The 20654-nt window shown below is 41.3% G+C and overlaps 1 protein-coding gene across 4 annotated transcripts in view; it reads left to right on the forward strand.

The window, feature by feature from the left end:
• The first annotated feature begins 9953 nt into the window (after window positions 1–9953).
• The window catches only part of LOC116743587 (cytochrome b5 type B), a 32572-nt gene continuing 21871 nt past the window's right edge, over window positions 9954–20654 (forward strand). For 3 of the 4 annotated variants that reach the window (XM_032612196.1, XM_032612195.1, XM_032612197.1), the window contains exon 1: window positions 10040–10297. In XM_032612196.1, coding sequence (XP_032468087.1) covers window positions 10136–10297 — 162 coding nt within the window. In that variant the 5' untranslated portion in view covers window positions 10040–10135. Of the gene's footprint in view, window positions 10298–20654 lie in introns of all 4 variants that reach the window. The other variant, XM_032612194.1, reaches the window with a different exon arrangement.

Genomic DNA, 20654 nt, shown 5'->3' on the forward strand with positions numbered 1-20654 from the left:
AGATATAAATCATTAATACCAAAGCCCAGCACTTATATGCACTTTTCTGAGGTGGTGGTTTATAACTTGCTTCCTATCCTCAAAATGTTCTATAATCCAAGAAATAGTAAGAACTTCGGGAGAGGAAAATGCTTTTCCCTCACTCCAAATATTTCCTTCCTGTAGAGGGTCATCATGCCCCAGGCTCCTCTTCATGCCTTCCCTCTCCTGCACTTAGGGGAAGGAGAGCGTTAGGAGAAACTGGGCATGAGTCTTCCAGTGTCTTCCTCTTCCTGGTCACTTAGGATTGAGATGCTGGGAAGGAACACAAGTTCTCTTCCTCCACATGGGGAGGGCACCCTGGTCCACTGTTGCCTGGGACTGTGGGAAAGTCTGTTGAACTAGGATTCAGGGAAGCCTATTGGGCTCACATGCTCAGCTACATTCTGCAATGTATAGCCTTATCAGAAGATAATTCATCTCCTGACCACTTAGACCGCCAGTTGATTCAGAGCCTGAGTAGGGAGGAGGCATGCTATTTATTGAGCCCCTTCTCAAAGGTCAACAAGAACCATCCACTTAGGGTATCAGGCACCCACAGATTCATCCTCTCACTCTCCCCTTCCTGGCTGGTTCCCCACAGGAGGAGCTTGTCTCTTTGGGAATCCACAGAGATAGTGGAGTGCTGGGAGCAGGCTCAGAGGGAGGCCACAAAAATGATCAAAGGCAAGGAAGCTAGGTTTACCACAATAGGTGAGAGAAACGGGGATTATTTCACTTGGAGGGGGCAAAAAGTAAAGCCAGTGGTGGGGTGATTCAGGGGTAGCCTTGACCAGAACCATGCTGAGGGTGTGGCATCACTGGTATTTTTCTGCAGCCTCACCCTGACCCTGAGCATAGTCATATCTGTCCCTTACCTCTCCTGTCCCACTTGTCTCCTTCTATGCCCACCTCTTTGAAAATAAATTGTTCCACTTCCACAGAAGTGTATGAGGCACACAAATCAACTTAAATAAAATAACACTATAGTATAATTTCTTTTTGATTACAAAAGTGATACACAATCTGTGAGAAGAACTGAAAAGATACGGAAAATTATAAACATGAAAACTAAAATCAACTCGAAACCCTCAACCCTGAGATAGCTATTAGCTTTTTAGTCTATTATTGTCCAGCCTTCTCTCTCTACATAATTTTAAATGTACTCTTTATTTCTTTAAAAAATTTATAGAAATATTTTAAATAAAATAGCGGCATGTAGTGTAAAAGATGAAAATGGTATATTATGCTATTTCTCTTACTATTATGATCTATGTGTACTATAAAGTGAATATTTTTTATTGTTACCACTTCCTTTTGTCTTTCCTGGCCTTAGGAATGGTTGACATTAATGGCACTTATTTGAGAGGAAAGTACTTGTGTCCTGAGACCCATTTTAGAGACAGGGAACTGTGACTACCCATAGCCACACCCAACTCCTGCTTGTGTGGCCAGGATCACAGGGCACAGAAACAATTTCCTAACATAATAGATAACTGTTGAGAAAAGGGAGTGAAAAAGGTGGCTTCCATAAGCCAGGGTTCTTGACCTTCCTTCTCTATCAGAAATACCCATCAAGGGGCTTCCCTGGTGGTGCAGTACTTAAGAATCCACCTGCCAACGCAGGGGACACGGGTTCAAGCCCTGGCCTGCGAAGATCCCATATGCCGCAGAGCACCTAAGCCCGTGCGCCACAACTGCTGAGCCTGCGCTCTAGAGCCCGCGAGCCACAACTATGGAGCCTGAGTGCCACAACTACTGAGCCCATGCCCCTAGAGCCTGTGCTCCACAACAGGAGAAGCCACCTCAATAAGCCCACACACCGCGACGAAGAGTAGCCCCTACTCGCCGCAACTAGAGAAAGCCCTTGCGCATCAATGAAGACCCCAGGCAGACAAAATAAATAAATAAAAAGAAATACCCATCACATCTACCACAGTGGCCTCCCCAGCTCCAAGATTTTGATTCTGGGAGCATATAGCTGCAAGTGAACAAAGAGTCAGGGGAAAGTTCTTTATCAGCAGGAGAATTATTTTATTCAATGTGTTTCCTTACATTAGTTGGGACAATAAGGGGAAAGAATGAGAAGAAATAAAAGGCCAGTTACTCAGGCCACTTTTAATGAATCACCCCCCAGTGTCACTACCCATCCCCAGTCAGGAAAAGCTTGAGTTTTTCCATGCCAAGAAAAACAGAGGGCAGGAAGAAACAAATTACGACCTTGTTTGTGTTTTGTGTCTTAACTATTTGATTTATAGGCCCAGATCCAATGATTATGGATGAAAGAAGATATCCCAGTGTCCCAAACCTAACCTGAACTTAACCGGGGTGGGTCTCACGTCCACTGCTCAAAGTTAATGCAAAGTTAAAATGCTTTAAGAATAAAGGTTCAGGGTTTGGGGCTGCCTGAGCAGGCCAGTGGCAAGGCCAAATTCTTTTCTCATCACCCCAATTAGGATGACTACTATGAAAAAATAAAAAAATAATAAGTATTGGTGAGAATGTGGAGAAATTGGAGCCCTTGTGCACTGTTGGTGGGAATGTAAAATGGTACAGCTGCTATGGAAAACAGTATACAGTTCCTCAAAAAATTAAAAATAGAATTACCATAAGATCTAGCAATTTCACTTCCAGGTACTCAAAAGAATTAAAATCAGGGTCTCAAAGAGACCTACACCTAAATATTATTGTTTTTGGTTGGTCTGTTGTTTGCCCAACCATTATTCCTTGTCCTGGGAGGCAGTGGCTAATACATTTGCCTTTAAATCTATTAATGCCCCTCCAGGTAGCTGCCTCAGACTTGGGAGAGTTCTGAGTTAGGCAAAATGAGGGCAAGTCTTTTGATCTGGCCCTTCAGGGAGCCACCAGACTGGTTGAAATGAACAACCACAATTCTTTAAGAATGAGGTCACTTCTACTACCTCCAGGGCTAAGAACTTGTACTAGGAATGGGCGCTGTTTTTGTCAAAGCTTCTGCCAAACTGAAGAGTAGGGGATGGGACAGGGTAATTTAAAACACCACAGAGCTCTCTGACTGAGAATCAACTGTTTTTTCCTTGATTAAGCATTCACCTGGTTGTTATAATCTTTTGCTTAGTTTCCAGAATGCCAATAAAGTTGATTTTGAGAGTAAAAAAGAAAAGAAAAATATCATGTAGCCATGAACTCTCTAGAAAGAAAACAGAATGATGCGATGGACCAAGTATCCACTTAGGATGTGGTGGCTCACTGAGGCCTCACCCAGGGGTTGACACTTAACCAGAGATTAGAATGATAAAATCTAAATGTGAAGTTGGGCAGAGAGAATACCCCTAAAGTAAGCTTGTGCTCGGCATGTAGAAATCAAACCATCTCAACTCAAAAGAGATTCTTGGCCATTAAGATTATTTTTCAGATTGATCTAGATGGAAGGTTGATAAATTCATTTCTGACTCTGAAGTATAGAAAAAGTTCTTTGACCTCACTCATAAGAGAAATGCAAGTCAGACCTAGAGTATGATACAGTTTTAAAAATGTCTGATTTTTATACTCCAGAAACTTTGATAACACACTCTGTGGGGCTCTGAGGAAACTGGCACTCATGTGCGTTGCCAGTGAGAATATAAATTTGTACAATTGCTATGAAGGGCAGTGAGAATATAAATTGGGGCAGTTGCTAACAGTACGGATGCATGTGCTTTTGGCTTAGAAGTCCCATTTTTTCTTGTACGTGTGTACAGTGATATAAGATCAAAGTTATTAATTACAGCATTATTTGTAATTCCAAAACACTGGAAACCCAAATCTCCATCAGTAGGAGACTAGTTAAATTATGATACATTCATACCAAACTATGAATACTGAACTATGGGAAACTATGCAACTGTAAAAATAAATGAGGAGGCACTTTATGTATTATTATCTAAACATATCTAAGATGTCATTAAGTAAAAATAGCAAGATGCAGAACTGTGATGTTTAGCACCTTTTATATATGTGAGTAAAACTAAGTATAAATATTTATATTTACTTGCATTTGCATAGAGAAACTCAGGAAGGATACACAAAAAGTTATTAAGTAATTATCTGGGGTGGGTGAGTGGAAGGGAATGGAAAGTATATAGAAAAGGTGGTCAAGAGACTTTTTATTGAGATGTTTAATTTTTTTTTCTTTTTAGTTTTGAGCCTTGTGAAGTATTAAGGACTTAAAAAATTAAATTTAAAACTTGTTCCCTCTACTACCCCTTATCTTAATTTATTAATTTATCACTTAATCTGTAACCATTGTTCACTGCCCTCAGACACTCTCCTGAGAAAGTGTCTACTTAAATGAATGTGGATGATGGTTTATAAAAAGTACATTAGTGCATATAAATTATATCTTTAAAAATCTGATTTAGGGACTTTCCTGGTGGGGCAGTGGTTAAGAATCCAGCTGCCGATGCAGGGGACACGGGTTAAAGCCCTGGTCAGGGAAGATCCCACATGCCGCCGAGCAACTAAGCCCATGCGCCACAACTACTGAGCCTGCGCTCTAGAGCCCCCGAGCGACAGCTACTGAGCCCGCGTGCCACAACTACTGAAGCCCACGCGCCTAGAGCCCGTGCTCCGCAACAAGAGAAGCCACCACAATGAGAAGCCTGCGCACAGCAATGTAGAGTAGCCCCCGCTCGCTGCAACTAGAGAAAGCCCGCGCGCAGCAACGAAGAGATTAATACAGTCATGGAGGAGCTTTCTGTGCCTTGCTACTCATCTTCTACAGACTAGATAAAGGTCACTGACCAAAGACAACTGAAGCATCCTGAGGGCAAAACCAGCCTAAAGGAAACTTTGTGTTTATGGAAACATTACAATTTTTCAAAGTGGCCTTTGGCTCAGTAGACTGTAGTAAAAACAATGGCATCATCCAGTCTCTGAACTAGACCATCTTTATCGAAAAGAACCTCTCACAGGATAAAGAACTTATAAGTGTTAACGTCTTTTCACATCCATGTTTTTTGTCGGCCCCACGTCTGGGAAGTATTGTAGCCTCTTTACGTTTTTCAGTCCCCTCCTTATGCCCTTCCCCTAACCACTGAATTAGACTTCTAACACTCTTAAGCTTTGTCTGTTTTTTCCTCAACAGCTTTATTGAGATATAACTCACATACCATGTAAATCACCTATTGAAAGTATACAATTCAGTATCTTTTAGCATAGTTACAGGGTTGTGCCACCATCACTGCAGTCTAATTTTAGAACATTGTCACCGCCCCTCAAAAAGAAACTTCATACCCATTAGTGGTCACTTCCCATTTCTCCCAACCCCCTCGGCCATGTACAACCACTAAATCTACTTTGTCTCTATAGATGTGCCTTTTCTCGAAATTTCACATAAATGAAATCATACAGTATGTGGTCTATTGTGATTGGCTTCTTTCACTTAGCATGATGCTTTCAAGGTACATCCATGTTTTAGCATGCTATTTTTACTGCTGAATTATATTTCATTGTAAGGACACACATACACATATACATGTGCATATATAGATATATAGATATACATAAATTTTGTTTTTGAAACATATGAATATTTAGTACATGTTAAAAACAAAAAACATTAAAAGGAAGAAAAGTGGGTGTACTGAAGCCAGGAACCAAAATCCAGGGTAGAAAGCATCCTTATGGATGGCTCTTTGCACAGCTACAGTTTCTTTTGATTCTAGAAACTGGGCTGGGCTGTGGGGATGGAGCCCCACAGTCATAAAACTCAATACGATGGCTCTGGGGGAAGGCTCCAGAAGAGGCTGCCCAACAGGCCAGAGAGGTCAGGCTGGCCGGGGGGGTTGGAACAACACTAGGATGCTTGGAATCAAGTAACTCTCCCCGAGGCCACATCTTGGACAATATGGGCTCTTAACTTTGCAGTTTCCTGAAGCTTCCCTGATACTGGATGGCCAGGCCTGGCTCTGGGAAGGGGAGGAGAGTGTTGGACTGTGATGGCTTTAAGAGTTTGTCTTCCCACTGGCAGGGGATGAAAATAGGTTGTCAGGGGACATAATACCTTGAGAAGGGTGAGAACAGATTTGAGGGCTACCTTATTGTATTCTATTCTTGGAACAGGAAAGGGGAACTTCCCCCTCAAAAAGAGTGTGAGAACCCAGGAAGTGTGTTTGATGTCTGCAAAAAAATGGGACAGAATCCTGTTTCTTGCTCTATTCTCAAGGAGCATGCACAGTGTCTTTCTTGACAGTTTCCTGTTCCATTTCCACCATTTATACAAAAGCAGTAAAATGAGCTTGCAAGGTAAATAATGAGTACCCTGGAGCAGCATCTCACACACCAGCCTGTTATCTGAGATAAATTTCAGAGCACACAGCTGGACAGCGATGGGGAGAGGATTTTCTAATACATATGTAAAAACAGTGAAAGTAAAATGTTAATGTTGAAATGTTTTGTATGGTAGTAAAATGTTAATGTTAAAATGTTTTATATGGTAAATGCCATCTTCCTCTTAAGAGAGTAAATTTCCTTGAGAACTGGGTCTCATTTATAGCACCTAGAAATTATAACTCCAAACTAGCCAGCATTTACTGAGGACACTGCGGCAGGCACTGTGCTGAGTTTTGTTTAATATATAGACACAGTACTTAGCTGTAGTTACTCAGTAAATATTTATTAAAGAGCTTGAAAAAAAACTATCAAAGACAGTCAAGAAGAGAAAACTGGGGACTTCCCTGGTGGTGCAGTGGTTAAGAATCCGCCTGCCAATGCAGGGAACACGAGTTCAAGCCCTGGTCCAGGAAGATCCCACATGCCCCGGAGCAACTAAGCCCGTGTGCCACAACTGCTGAGCCTGCACTCTAGAGCCTGTGAGCCACAACTACTGAAGCCCGCACGCCTAGAGCCCGTGCTCCACAACAAGAGAAGACACCGCAGTGAGAAGCCCACGCACCCCAAAGAAGAGTAGCCCCCGCTCATTGCAACTAGAGAAAGCCTGCGTATAGCAATGAAGACCCAACACAGCCAAAAATAATAAACAAAATAAAATAAAATTTATTTTAAAAAAACTGCAGAACAACATTCCTCATGAATATAAGCCCAAAGATCCTTAAAAAAATTGTAGAAAATTGAACTTAACAATATATAAAAAAAGACTAACATTGTAACCAAGTGAGGTTTATCCCAGAAATGCAAAGATGGTTAAGTTTTGGAAAACTGTTCAAAGTAATTCACCATATTCACAGAATAAAGGAGAAAAATCAAACGATTATCATCCTAATAGATGCAGAAAAAATGTTCAACAGGCTTCAATCTCCTTTTATGATTTAAAGAGAAAAAAAGAAAACACTTCAGGAAAGAAGGTAGATAGGAGAATTCTTCCCTCTATCAGATGAAGAGTATCTACTGAAAAATCTAGACATCATACTTAATTGTGAAAGACTGAACGCTTTCCTCCTAAGATTGGGAACAAGCTAGAGTTGCTCATTTCACCATTTTTATTCAGTGTTCTACTAGAAATGCTAGTGTAAAATAGTCCTTGTCAGTGATATAAGGAAGAAAAAAAGGCATACAGGGCTTCTCTAGTGGCATAGTGGTTGAGAGTCTGTCTGCCGATGCCAGGGACACGGATTCGTGCCCCGGTCCGGGAAGTTCCCACATGCTGCGGAGCGGCTAGGCCCATGAGCCATGGCCGCGGAGCCTGTGCTCTGCAACGGGAGAGGCCACAACAGTGAGAGGCCCGCGTACCTCAAAAAAAAAAAAAGAGGTAGTGGGGAAAGTCAGTATATATGTGATTTTGGTGAAGGGGGAGTACATGCAATCACGCACATATTTTTTGCAGAAGTTTTCTGCTAGTCTTGTGAAGATTACTGCTAGTCACGAGGAGCAGACATCACCATGAAGGATTTTAGTGCTTTTCTAGATTCGAGGAGATGCAAGAATTGGGCTCATAAAATTGTCTCCTGAAAATATCTATCTGAAGACCTGTTCTGCCAGTTTTTCCCAGAGCACAGAGTGCCTCATTCCTGATCTCCAGCCTAACTCCTTTCAGTGGGTGTTGAAGGTCAGCAGCTGCTGACTCATAATTTGATCCTTGTAGAGGTAGATGGCAAATGCCAATTTGTAGGCGACATCTTTAATCCTAGGCTTCTTCACAGCATCATGAAGCGTTCTAAGATGGTTAAGATGGAAACTTCAAGGCCTCTTGAAGTCTAGACATAACTTGCACAGTATCACTTCTGCCACAATCTGTTGGCGAAAGTAAGTAACAAAGCAAGCCAACATTCAAGGTGAGGAGGAGACTCCACGTCTGGACAGGAGGGAATCTGCATTTTCTTTTTGTTTTTTGGCTGTGCCACGTGGCTTGCGGGATCTTCACGTTCAGGGATCGAACCTGGGCCCCGGAGTGAAAGCGCCAGGTCCTAACCACTGGACCGACAGGGAATTCCCAGGAATCTACATTTTTTTTTTTTTTTTTTTTTTTTGCGGTATGCGGGCCTCTCACTGTTGTGGCCTCTCCCGTTGCGGGGCACAGGCTCCGGACGCGCAGGCCCAGCGGCCGTGGCCCACGGGCCCAGCCGCTCCGCGGCATGTGGGATCTTCCCGGTCCGGGGCACGAACCCGCGTCCCCTGCATCGGCAGGCGGACTCTCAACCACTGCGCCACCAGGGAAGCCCAGGAATCTACATTTTTAACATAGCCTTCTCAGTTGACTCACGCACACCGGGGTTAAGTGTGAATTGTTCATTTCACATATATGTGTACAGAGCTGTGTCCCTTTGCATTTGCTACAAATCTCTATTGCTAGCACTTAAATTTATATATATGTAAATGTTTTGTTTCTTTCAGAAATTTCTGAAATAGTAATGTGCTTAGGTACTATATGGAGATGGAATCACCGGAGCTCATAATGGTAGCAGTTTGTGAAAAAGAAGGAATTTCAGGACCTTGAAAGGTGAGTAGGCACTGGAAGGAAGGGGAGTATCTTAAGTGGGTGGACCTGGCATGATCACAGATGTGGGCTTATACCAGTAGGTCTAGGGGTCAGTGGCTGGAGCACAAGACTAAAGGGAATGGTGGAAATGGTTGGGGATGGATTATGGGTATGGGAGAGTGACACGATGAAAATGACATCTCCCCATGACCAGTTTGTCTGTTGCAATGGCAGTTAAAAATAAATAGCTAACAACACTGCATAGAAACCAAACTCATAATTCGAAAATGCCGGAACCTCTAGCCAGCGACAGTTGAGGCGAATACTATTTTAGAACACAGAGAAACGAAAACAGTGTACATTGTCCTGATCACTGAAGAATTCGCTTAAAAATCAGGTCCCCCCCCCCCATTCCGCCCTGAGCCTTATTAAGATAAAACTGACATACAACAAAATCAGATTCTTAGTAGTGGCACAAACTTGGGATACTACATATCGTACCCCCAATCACTTTCTCTAGGCCTCGGCCCACCGCCTGTTATTTATGTATTTATTACTATGTGCAAAGCGCTCTGCATGTATGTGTATACACTCTCACTTAATCGGCCAGATTTCTCTACAGGGTAGAGTGTATCATGCCCATTTTACTGGTGAGGAGGAAACTGAGCCTAAGAATGGATTTCCCATATCACAGCCTGGAGGCTGCAAAAATGTAAAGCTGGGGCTGGAACAGAGGCTGCGCCGGAAGTGGGCGGGGAAACGAGTTCCGCGTGATTCAGGAGGGATCCACGGCAAAGGGAAGGGAAACGTGAAAATGGTGATTCGGCCCCATCTTCCAGAATTCTGCAGGCCCCTACGACAAGTGAAGAAACTTCTCTTTCAGACGACGTGTCTCGCTTAGGCGCCTTTCCAAAATCACGGTATCTGATTGGTGAGATTGGAGGAGATGGATGGTCCTGATTGGTAAGTTGGACCTCGAACCAGGCTTGCGCCCCTAGGATCGGGCGAGGAGTGGGTGGGATTTGAAATTGAATCCCCCGTTTCATTGGTGAAAAGAAAACGAACCAGGAACTATTAGGAAGCGTAATTGGCTGTTGCCAGGAGCCTCCGCTGGCCTTATGGGCCCGGGTTACGGAAGCCGGGGAGGACTGAGCGTGAGGTCTACCTGCAGGAAGTTGGCAACGGAAACCGGGATAGCGGTAGAGAAGAGGTACCTCAGGCCCAATGGCGACTGTGGAAGCAAGTGGCAGCGATGGGAAAGGGCGAGGGGTCGAGACTTCCGTCACGTATTACCGATTGGAGGAGGTGGCGAAACGCAACTCCCCGAAGGAGATTTGGCTGGTGATCCACGGGCGAGTCTACGATGTCACCCGCTTCCTTAACGAGGTGGGGCCCGGGTGGTGGGCGGCCCCTGGGAGCTGCAGCGGCGAGGGTGGTCGGGCCCGGAAACGCTGCTAGGGTGTGTATGGGAGGGAAGTGAGGCCTGGCTGAGGGCGAAGAGGCGTACGGAAGGGAATACGACACTCCGAGACGGAGATTGGGGGGCCTTAGGTGTGCATGCATTTCCAGCCGTCACTAAACTCTCGTGCCTTGAGTCACATATTGAGCACTTACGACGTGCTTGGCTAAACTCTGAGTCACCATTATGCCCACTTTACGGAAAGGGAAACTGAGACTCAGGGTCTCTCACCTAACAACCTAGAGCCATTCGAACCCAGGTCTGAAAGCTCCAAACCTCTGCTCTTTCCACTATGCCTTCTGAAGTAATATCATTTTTTGCTTTTCATTTTTTTGAGAAGCTGAGATGCCTCCTCCTTTCCCCCCATTATGCTGCCTTTCTTTTATCTATTTTGAGTTGACCTTGAGTCCAGAGGTTATGAGTTGATTTTTTTTTTTTTTTTTGGCCATTGACTCAGGTTCTGTCACCCTCTTTTGTAAAATCAAGCCTGTTGTATTAGGGTTTTTTTTTTTTTTTTTTTTTGTATTAGGTTTTACAAGTTCTCAAGACCCTGGTACAACTGAGTGATTTTTTTTGTTTTGTTTTCAAGGAAACAGACTTTCAATTTGTTTAACTCTGTTGAGGTGTAATTTACATACAATAAATTGTGCTTATTTAAAATGTACAGTTTGATGAGTTTTGCCAAATGTATTCACCCATGTAATCACAACTTCAATTAAGAGTGTTTTCATCACCCTAAAAAGTTCCCTCTTGCTTTTTTGCAGTCATTCCCCTCACTCCCAATCCCTGAGGGTTTAGGATATTTTAAATGCTTATTTATTTATTTATGGTGTGTATTATTTTATTTTCAGTAATAGATTAATAATCTTGTGGTTAATTCCTTGTAAATTCTTGTATAATATAATCCTGCTATAACTGAGAAAAAGTTTCATTTCGCTTCATTCTCTTTCTGGAGCAAATGTACCAGCAAAATTTGTTTTCTACTAATTTGGGGCTTACAGGATAAAGCTCTACATCCTGATTCATAAATCTATAAAAACTTTTAAAACGTAAAATTTCCCAAAAAGAATATTGTTTTATTTTAGTATTACTTTTTTAAATAAATTTTTTAAAAAATTTATTTATTTTTGGCTGTGTTGGGCCTTTGTTGCTGTTCGCGGGCCTTCTCTAGTTGAGGGGAGCGGGGGCTACTCTTCCTTGCGGTGCATGGGCTTCTCATTGTGGTGGCTTCTCTTGCTGCGGAGCACAGGCTCTAGGCGTGTGGACTTCAGTAGTTGTGGCTCGTGGGCTCTAGAGAACAGGTTCAGTAGTTGTGGCGCTCAGGCTTAGTTGCTCCACAGCACGTGGGATCTTCCCCGACCAGGGCTCAAACCTGTGTTCCCTGCATTGGCCGGCGGGTTCTTAACCACTGCGCCACCAGGGAAGTCCCTTTTTTTTTGGTCCCCCTTTGTTTTTTTTTAAGGACATTGTTTTAAATAAATCTTTCTAGTGGCCAATAAGTTAACATCTTAGAATTTAGTAGCTTCTTGTATTTGTAGGCTGTATGGCATTTATGCTTTTAAAAGTGCTTTCCCGTTATATCAGCCTCAAATTAGCTAGTTGAAAGTGAGTTGGATAGTAGTGAGCCTTATTTTAACAGGGATATAAGAAACAGGTTCAGAGAGATTTTGGTCAGACAGTTGATTAGTGGCAGGGTGTGCTTTAGATAAATACCTTGGTTTCTCTTGTCTATACAGTATTACTTTGGAATTCTAGACTTAGCTATGTCGTTTGATGTATGCCTCATAATAAGTTTCAAGTGTGGCTTGTAGCATGCCTGGTAAAGCATAGTTCATAATGGGCCAGTAATGTTTTTCATTTGTGGTTTCATTTCCCCCCCAGTTTCTTCTTGATTGATTCAGAATAGATAATGAACTTGGAAGGAACACTCAGTGTGTGTAGTGGACATGAGTTTAATCTTTAATAGTGGTTCCCAGCCTGGTTTACCACATGCTGATGGAGCCAGAGACATCACAGGTGTGCCAGGGGCAGCCCTTCAAGCTTGAGTTGCCAATCTTTACCTGTAGTTAGCCATTCTAACTTACCTGTTCCAGCATCTCTGTCCCTGTGTTCTTCTTCACTCCAAGTCTAGTCATTCATTCACTTACTCATTCAAATATTTATCAAGTGTCTACTAAGTGCCAGATACTGTTCTAGGTGCTGAGGATGCAGCAGCAGAGAGTTAAGCATTTATGCCCTCGTGGAGATTACCATCTATGGGAAGCAGAAAATAAGCAGAGTAAATAACTAAAATATATGCTATGTTAAGTGCTAAGGAGAAAAATAAAGCAGGGAAGAGGTCTGTGGACATGTATGGGGTGAGGGCGTGAAGATGAGGGGTTGAAATTTCAGGTATGATGGCCAGAAATAGCTTGATTAAGAAGATGACTAGAGTAAAGGCCTTCTGTTAAGGGAGCTGGCCATGTGGATATCTGCAGGAAGAGCTTTCCTGGCAGAGGGAGCAAGTTCAAAGGCCTTGAGGTGTAAGTATATCTGGTGTGTTTGACGAACAGTGAGGGAGGTTATGGTAGCCGGAGAGTATTAGATGAGGTCAGTATGATCAAGGAGGGGACAGGTAAAGTACAGCTATTGTGAACCTCTGTTTAGAAAGAAAATCATATAAAAATGGTTACAATATCTTATGACATTGACTAGAACATATCAAAGTGCATCTCTCTTAGCAAGGGTAAGTATGATTTTGTAAACCTTTGTTCACAAAGCATGTTTTTGTGAACCTTTGTTTCAGTTAATATTCTTGTTTTCTTACTGTATCACAAGTGAGAGAAGTTTGGAATCCATTGTTTTATGTATAATTAACCATTTCTGAAATGAGTAACTTAACACATAGTGCTGTTTTAAAGCTTTCTATGTATTTTTTAGTGACTGTTGGCATAAGTGGGAATACTAGGTTGGAGGGAAAAACAATACAGAAGGGAAGAAAGTAAAACTCTTTAAACCCCAAGAATTTGTTTGAATCCTTCTACATCGTCCACGCATATACCAATGTATACAGATATGTATAAGTAGAAATGGATTCCTAGTATTCCTTAATTGAATTATAGTGTCTATTAATTGATTTGGTTTAATAGTAATAGTATTTCTTGGGTGCTTATTATTCTGGTGGCTTACATGTAATTTCTTTTTTAACCCTCCTAACAACCCATTTTAGAGATTAGAAAGCTGAGGAGCAGAGAAATAACTTTCACAAAGTCATAATGTTAAGTGGTACAGGTGGAGTTTGAACTCAGGCAGTCTGACCAGATAACCTATGCCCACTACATTAGGATTTGCCTCAATTTTTTTTATGGCTATAGAGTATGGAATTAGGTCTGTTTTACAACCACCTTCTTCCACATCTTAGATATAATTTGGAAAGATTGGGAATGTGATAGAGGGAAGTTAGAATTAGTACCTTTTTTCTGGAACCCAGGTAATTTTTTCATTTTTTGAATAGGTCATACGGGTACATTGTGAAAAGCCTTCCTCCCATCTGCCCAGTTCGACCTCCTCCTAAAGTTAGCTACTGCTGTTTGTGAATCCTTCCAGAGTTTTGTTTTGCATGTACAAGCAAAAGTGAATGTAGTTCCTCCCACTCTTTTTTTTTTCACCCATAAGGTAACAGCATATAATACCTGCTGAAATATGCCTTGCTTTTTTCATGTAACTATATCTCAGGAGTCTTTCCATATCCATACCTGGAATACTTCTTTATTCTTCATAGAATTTGTTGGACTGATTATAATTTGTTTAAGCAGTCTCATATTTATAAACATTTAGGTTGTTAGTAATATTTTGCCATCTAAGTTTTTCCCCTGCCTAAGTCAACTCTATTGAGATCTAATGTACATACAATAAAATGTATAGATTTTATATGTGGAGTTCAGTGAGCTTTGAAAAATGTCTCATCTGTGTAATCACCATCACAATCACTGTATAGAACATTTCTACCATCTATGTTCCCGTACAACCACTGATTTGATTTCTAACACTGCAGACCCGTATGTGTTCTTATTTGTCTAACATCTTTCGCTTAACATATCTGTGAGATTCATCTATATTTTTTCTGTGTATCTGCAATTTATTCCTATTTAGTGCTTCTTATTTCATTGTAACCATACTAAAATTTAGCTATTTGCCTGTTGATTGACACTTGGGTTGTTTCCAATTTTGGGCTATTATGAATAAACCTGCTTTGTACTTTTACGTGCAAATCTTTGTGTGGACATATATTTTCATTCCTCTTGGGTAAATAGCTAGGAGTGAGATTGCTGGGTCATATTTTTTGTTTTTGTCTTTGTTTTACTTTTTAAGCAACTGCCAGACCTTTTCCCAGTCGCACCAGCAACACATTAGTTTTCCAGTTTCTCCACATCCTCATTGACAAGTTTTGTCAGTGATTTACTTTTAACCACTCTAATGGGTGTGTGCTGATATATAATAATGGTTTTAACTTACATTTGCCTGATGACTAATGATGTTGAGTATCTTCATGGGCTAATTGGCCATTTGCATGTCTTGTAAAGTGTCTGTTCAGTCTTGCTCGTTTTTAATTGGTTTGTTCTCTTATTGACTTGAAAGCAGTCCTTATATATTTTGGATGCAAGTCCTTTCAGAAATATGTATTGCAAGTATTTTCTCACAGTCTGTATTTTGCCTTTACATTTTCTTAAGTGTCTTTTGAAGAGAATTTTGGTGATACACACACACACATATATATATATACACATACATACATATATACACACATATTTGGTGATACATACATATATATATATATATATATATATATATATATATATATATAAAACACATTTTAATGGCTGGATGTGGGCTTTGGGGTTCAAGAGTCTTGTTCAGTTTCCTACTTTACCGTAACCTTGGGCAGTTGTGCTCTGTAAAGGCCTTTTTCCATCTTCTCAAGGGAGATAATAGTACCTACTTCACAGGGTGGTTGTTGAGACAATTGATTTAGGTAATTCATATAAAGACTTATCATGGTACCTGGCATAAAGAGTTCAGTAAGTGTTAGTGGTTATTTTTATTAATAATAAAAAAATATATTGTTTCCTGTAGCATCTTTTGAGTGCTTACTAACTAGCGCATGCTCTGAAGATTTAAAGGTGAATTAGATGCTTTGGACTTGCTGGGAAGATGAGATCTGTGTACAAGCAATTGTCGTGTAAGGTAGAGTGGTCTTGCCTTTGGAAAGATGGAGAATGCAGGCTCTGTTTGGTGCCACCCTAGGGTACCCCTTGAAAGCTTCAGTGTCTGACTAATAACAATTCTTACTGGATTTCTCCAAGCCTGGTCAAAAGAAAGTGCAATTTGATCGTTATCTAGCTTGTGGAATTACCAAATCTGTAGAAAGTATGCTTTCTTTCCTTGAACGGTCTCAAGTGGTTGGTCCTAGGGAAGGCTAGAAAGAAGATGAGGCAAAATTTAAACTCCAGCACTGTCTAGGTGAGCTGCCCTGATCACAAATCGACTTTGGTTTATTTATTCATGCAGCATACATGCCAGAGAGGGAGAGAGGGCAGATGGGAGGGAAGGAGGGCAGAGGGAGTGACCCCTAGATCTCACTATGTTCCAGGTTCTATGCTATGTTCAGGAATACAGCCATGAATAAGACAACCATGGTCCCTGTTCTTAGGGAGTTTATAGTCTAGTGGAGGAAGAAAGACATTAAATAAATAATTGCAACTGTGATAGTACCATGAAGATGCCTAAGGAATTGTGAGAATCTGTAGCAGTGGTACCTAGTACAGTGGGGATAAGGGTATGTAATCTGGTGGGAATAAGTTATGTTCAGATCTGCAGACCTGAAATTCAGACCGTGAGCAATTGTGACTGCCTGGGTTACACCATTTCTGGCAGCCATCAAGTTAACCTCTCCTAGGTGACACCCCTGCCTTACTAGGTTCTTTCTAATCCAAATGCAAATACCTATGGACCTGCACCATTTCCTGCTGTTCAACACCCAGGTCTATTATCTTTTTCTGAGTTGTCAGACCGTTTTTTAGGAAGTAGTTTTTGTCCTCTCCAAAACTTTAACACCCATATCTTATTTTGATGAGGTATTCTGCTAATCTGTTTGGGTAGGCTGGCCTAATTTTGCAGCTTCTGTAATCTTAATGTTTCTAGATTTCATTTTCCAAGTCAGGTGATCTTCTGCGGTACGCGGGCCTCTCACTGTTGTGGCCTCTCCCGTTGTAGAGCACAGGTTCCGGATGTGCAGGCTCAGCGGCCATGGCTCATGGGCCCAGCCGCTCCGCGGCATGTGGGATCTTCCCAGACCGGGGCACGAACCCATGTCCCCTGCATCGGCAGGCAGACTCTCAACCACTGCGCTACCAGAGAAGCCCCATATTGACATTTTTATTACATCAGCATGGAATTTCCATTCACAGAGAATTTGTGTAATTTTTTCCCAGCAAGATTTTTTTTTTTTTTTTTTTTTTTTTTTTTCGCTGTACGCGGGCCTCTCACTGTTGTGGCCTCTCCCGTTGCGGAGCACAGGCTCCGGACGCACAGGCTTAGCAGCCATGGCTCAGGGGCCTTAGCCATTCCGCGGCATGTGGGATCTTCCCAGACCGGGGCACAAACCTGTGTCCCCATCATCGGCAGGCGGACTCTCAACCACTGCGCCACCAGGGAAGCCCTCCCAGCAAGATTTTTATTCTGTAACTGTTTGTTATTCTTCACATTCTCCTCTTTTCTGCCCATCTGTCCCCTATCCTTTCCATAGAATTAGTAATCTGGAAGTATTATTTTCTGTTAGCAATTTGTCCTCTTTCTTTTCTATATTAAAACATAAAGTTTCTGTCCTCCTTTCAGTAATACTTAGTAAATGAACTTAAGGAAAAGCCAAAAGGCTTCCCCTGCTCCCTACCACATATTCCATGGACAATTGCCCGACTAAAAGCCTTCCCAAGAGGACATTACAAAGTTTCCTTTGTATCTAAAGTATTTCACTTGATTATTGCTGGTCTGAGGTAGAAATGAATCGATCACAGGCATTGTTTCATCAATTGAAAGTTTATGATCTTGGTTGCCATATAGTTTATTTGAAATATTTGTAGTGTTATATAATTGCTCATGCATTAAAAGCTGAGACAAGATCCATTAGTCTTAAAACACAAAGGCTATCCAGTTCAAAAGAATCGTTTTTGCAAATTCATATGAGATTTAAAAGCAAAGCAGATCCTAGAAAAAATGGGAAATGTGTACTGCCTTATATTAGGTTTACTTAATAAAAATAGGGAGAAACTTATGATTGTCCAATAGATTTGAATAACACTGGTAACCAACCAATCTAGGTGACTGAGGATAACCTCCAGACTCCTTGGTCTTATTTGTTTTGTTTTGCTGTGATTCAGACGAAAGTAAACTTTTGGGCTTATGTTAATTATAGGTATATAAACCTAGCTTTGTGTGTGTATGTGGTAAAATATATATAACATAAAAATTTGCCATTTTAAACTGTACTATTAGGTGGCATTAATTGCATTCACGGTTTGTGCAACCAACATCACTATCTATTTCTAAAACTATTTCATTACCCCAAACAGAAACTCCGTAACCATTAGGCAATAACTACCCTCTCATCACTCTTCCCAAGCCCCTGATACAACCTCTAATTTACTTTGTGTCTCTATGAATTTGCCTATTCTAGCTACCTGATATAAGTAGAATCATACAATATTTGTCCTTTTGTATCTGGCCTCTTTTACTTAACATGTTTAGGTTTTTAAATTTTTATTTTTATTATGGTAAAATATACATAACATAAAATTTACTATTTTAACCATTTTTAAGTGTACGGTTCAATGGCATTAAGTACATTCACACTGTTGTGTGTCTATCACCATCAGCTGTTTCCAGAAATTTTTCATCATCCCAAATTGAAACTGTGCCCATTAAACAATAACTTCCCATTGCCACCTCCTCCCAGCCACTGGTAATCACTGTTCTACCTTATATCTCTCTGAATTTTACTGTTCTAGATGGAATCATACAGTATTTGTCGTTTTTGTCTGACTTATTTCGCTTAGAATAATGTCTTCAGGGTTCATCCATGTTGTAGCATGTCTCAGGATTTCACTCCTTTTTAAGGCTGAATAGTATTCCATGATATGTGTATACCACGTTTTGTTTGTCTGTTCATCCATTCATCAGTGGACACCTGGGTTGTCTCCACCTGTTGGCTATTGTGAACAGTGCTACAGTGAACAATGGCATACAAGTGTCTGTTTGAGTCTTTGTTTCCAGTTCATTTGGATATATACCTAGCAGTGAAATTGCTGGGTCGTATGGTAATTATATTATAATTAGCTTTTTGAAGACACTCCAAACTGTTTTCCACAGCAGCTGTACCGTTTTACATTCCCACCAGCAATGGATGAGGGTTCTAACTTCTCCATGGAACACTTGTAATTTTTCTGTTTTTCAGTCATAGCCATCCTAGCAGGTGTAAAGTGGTATCTTTTTGTGGTTCAGTTTGCATTTCCCTAATGACTAATGATGTTAAGCATCCTTTCATGTGCTTATTCGTTCTCTGTATCTTCTTGGGAGAAACGGCTATTCAAGTTTTTTGCCCATTTTTTTTTTTTTTTTTTTTTTTTTTTTTTTTTTTTTTTTTGCGGTACGCGGGCCTCTCACTGCTGTGGCCCCTCCCGTTGCAGAGCACAGGCTCCGGACGCACAGGCTCAGCGGCCATGGCTCACAGGCCCAGCCACTCTGCGGCATGTGGGATCTTCCCGGACCAGGGCACGAACCCGTGTCCCCTGCATCGGCAGGCGGACTCCCAACCACTGCGCCACCAGGGAAGCCCTTGCCCATTTTTAAATTGGATTGTTTGTCTTTTTGTTAAGTTAGATTTCTTTATATATTATGGATATTAATCCTTGATTAGATACGTGACTTGCAAATATTTTCTCCCATTCAGTAGGTTGTCTTTTCACTTTCTTGATAACGTCCTCTGACATTTTGATGGAGTAAGTCCTTCCATATCAGCAGTTACTTTCAATGTAAATGGATTAAACTCTCCAGTCAAAAGACAGAGATTGGCAGAATGGATAAAAATACGTGGTCTAACTATATGCCATCTGTAGGAGACTCACTTTAGATTCAGAGACACTAATAGGTTGAAAGTGAAAGAACGGAATCATATTCCATGCAAATAGTAACAAAATAAGAGTAGAGGTGGCTATAATAATATTAGATGAAAGAGATATTAAATCAGAAAAAAGCTTTTAATGGGCATAGAGTTGTTTTGTTTTGGCCATACCCTGTGGTTTGCGGGATCTTAGTTCCCCGACCAGGGATCGAACCCATGCCCCCTGCATTGGGAGCACAGAGGCTTTTAAAAAAATAATTAATTAATTTTTTGAGCTGTGTTGGGTCTCTGTTGCTGTGCGTGGGCTTTCTCTAGTTGTGGCAAGCAGGGGCTACACTTTGTTGCGGTACGTGGGCTTTTTATTGCAGTGGCTTCTCTTGTTGCAGAACGTGGGGCTCTAAGCATGTGGGCTTTAGTAGTTGCAGCATGCAGGCTCAGTAGTTGTGGTGCAGGGGTCTAGTTGCTCTGCGGCACGTGGGATCTTCCCAGACCAGGGATTGAACCCATGTCCCCCACACCGGCAGGCAGGTTCTTAATCACTGCACCACCAGGGAAGTCCTGGGAGCAAGGAGTCTTAGTCACTGGACTGCCAGGAAGTCCCCATAGAGTTTTAGTTTTACAAGACAAAAAGTTCTGAAATAGATGGTGCTGGTGGTTGCACTGTTTTACATTCCCGGGGTTATAATTTCTTATGTCCAAATCAACACTTGTTATTTTCTGTTTTTTTGATGATAGACATCCTAATGGGTGGGAGGTGGTATTTCATTGTGGTTTTGATTTACATTTCCCCAGTGACTACTGATGTTGAGCATCTCTTCATATGCTTGTTGGTCATTTGTCATCTTCAGAGAAATGTCTATTCAACTCTTCTGCCCATTGTATAATCAGGTTATTTGATTTGTTGTTGAATTTTAGGAGTTCTTTATATACTCTGGATATTAACTCCTTATGATTTACATATCTTTTGTTCTGTTGGTTGTCTTTTCACTCTGTTGATTGTGTCCTTTGATGTATAAAACTTTTTAAGTTTGATATAATCCCATTTGTCAACTTTTGCTTTTGTTGCCTTTGCTTTTGATGTCATATCCAAGAAAGTATCACTAAGTCCAATGTCATAAAAGATTTTCCCC

This window comes from Phocoena sinus, chromosome 19 (genome assembly GCF_008692025.1).
Source record: "Phocoena sinus isolate mPhoSin1 chromosome 19, mPhoSin1.pri, whole genome shotgun sequence".
Taxonomy (NCBI): Eukaryota; Metazoa; Chordata; class Mammalia; order Artiodactyla; family Phocoenidae; genus Phocoena; species Phocoena sinus.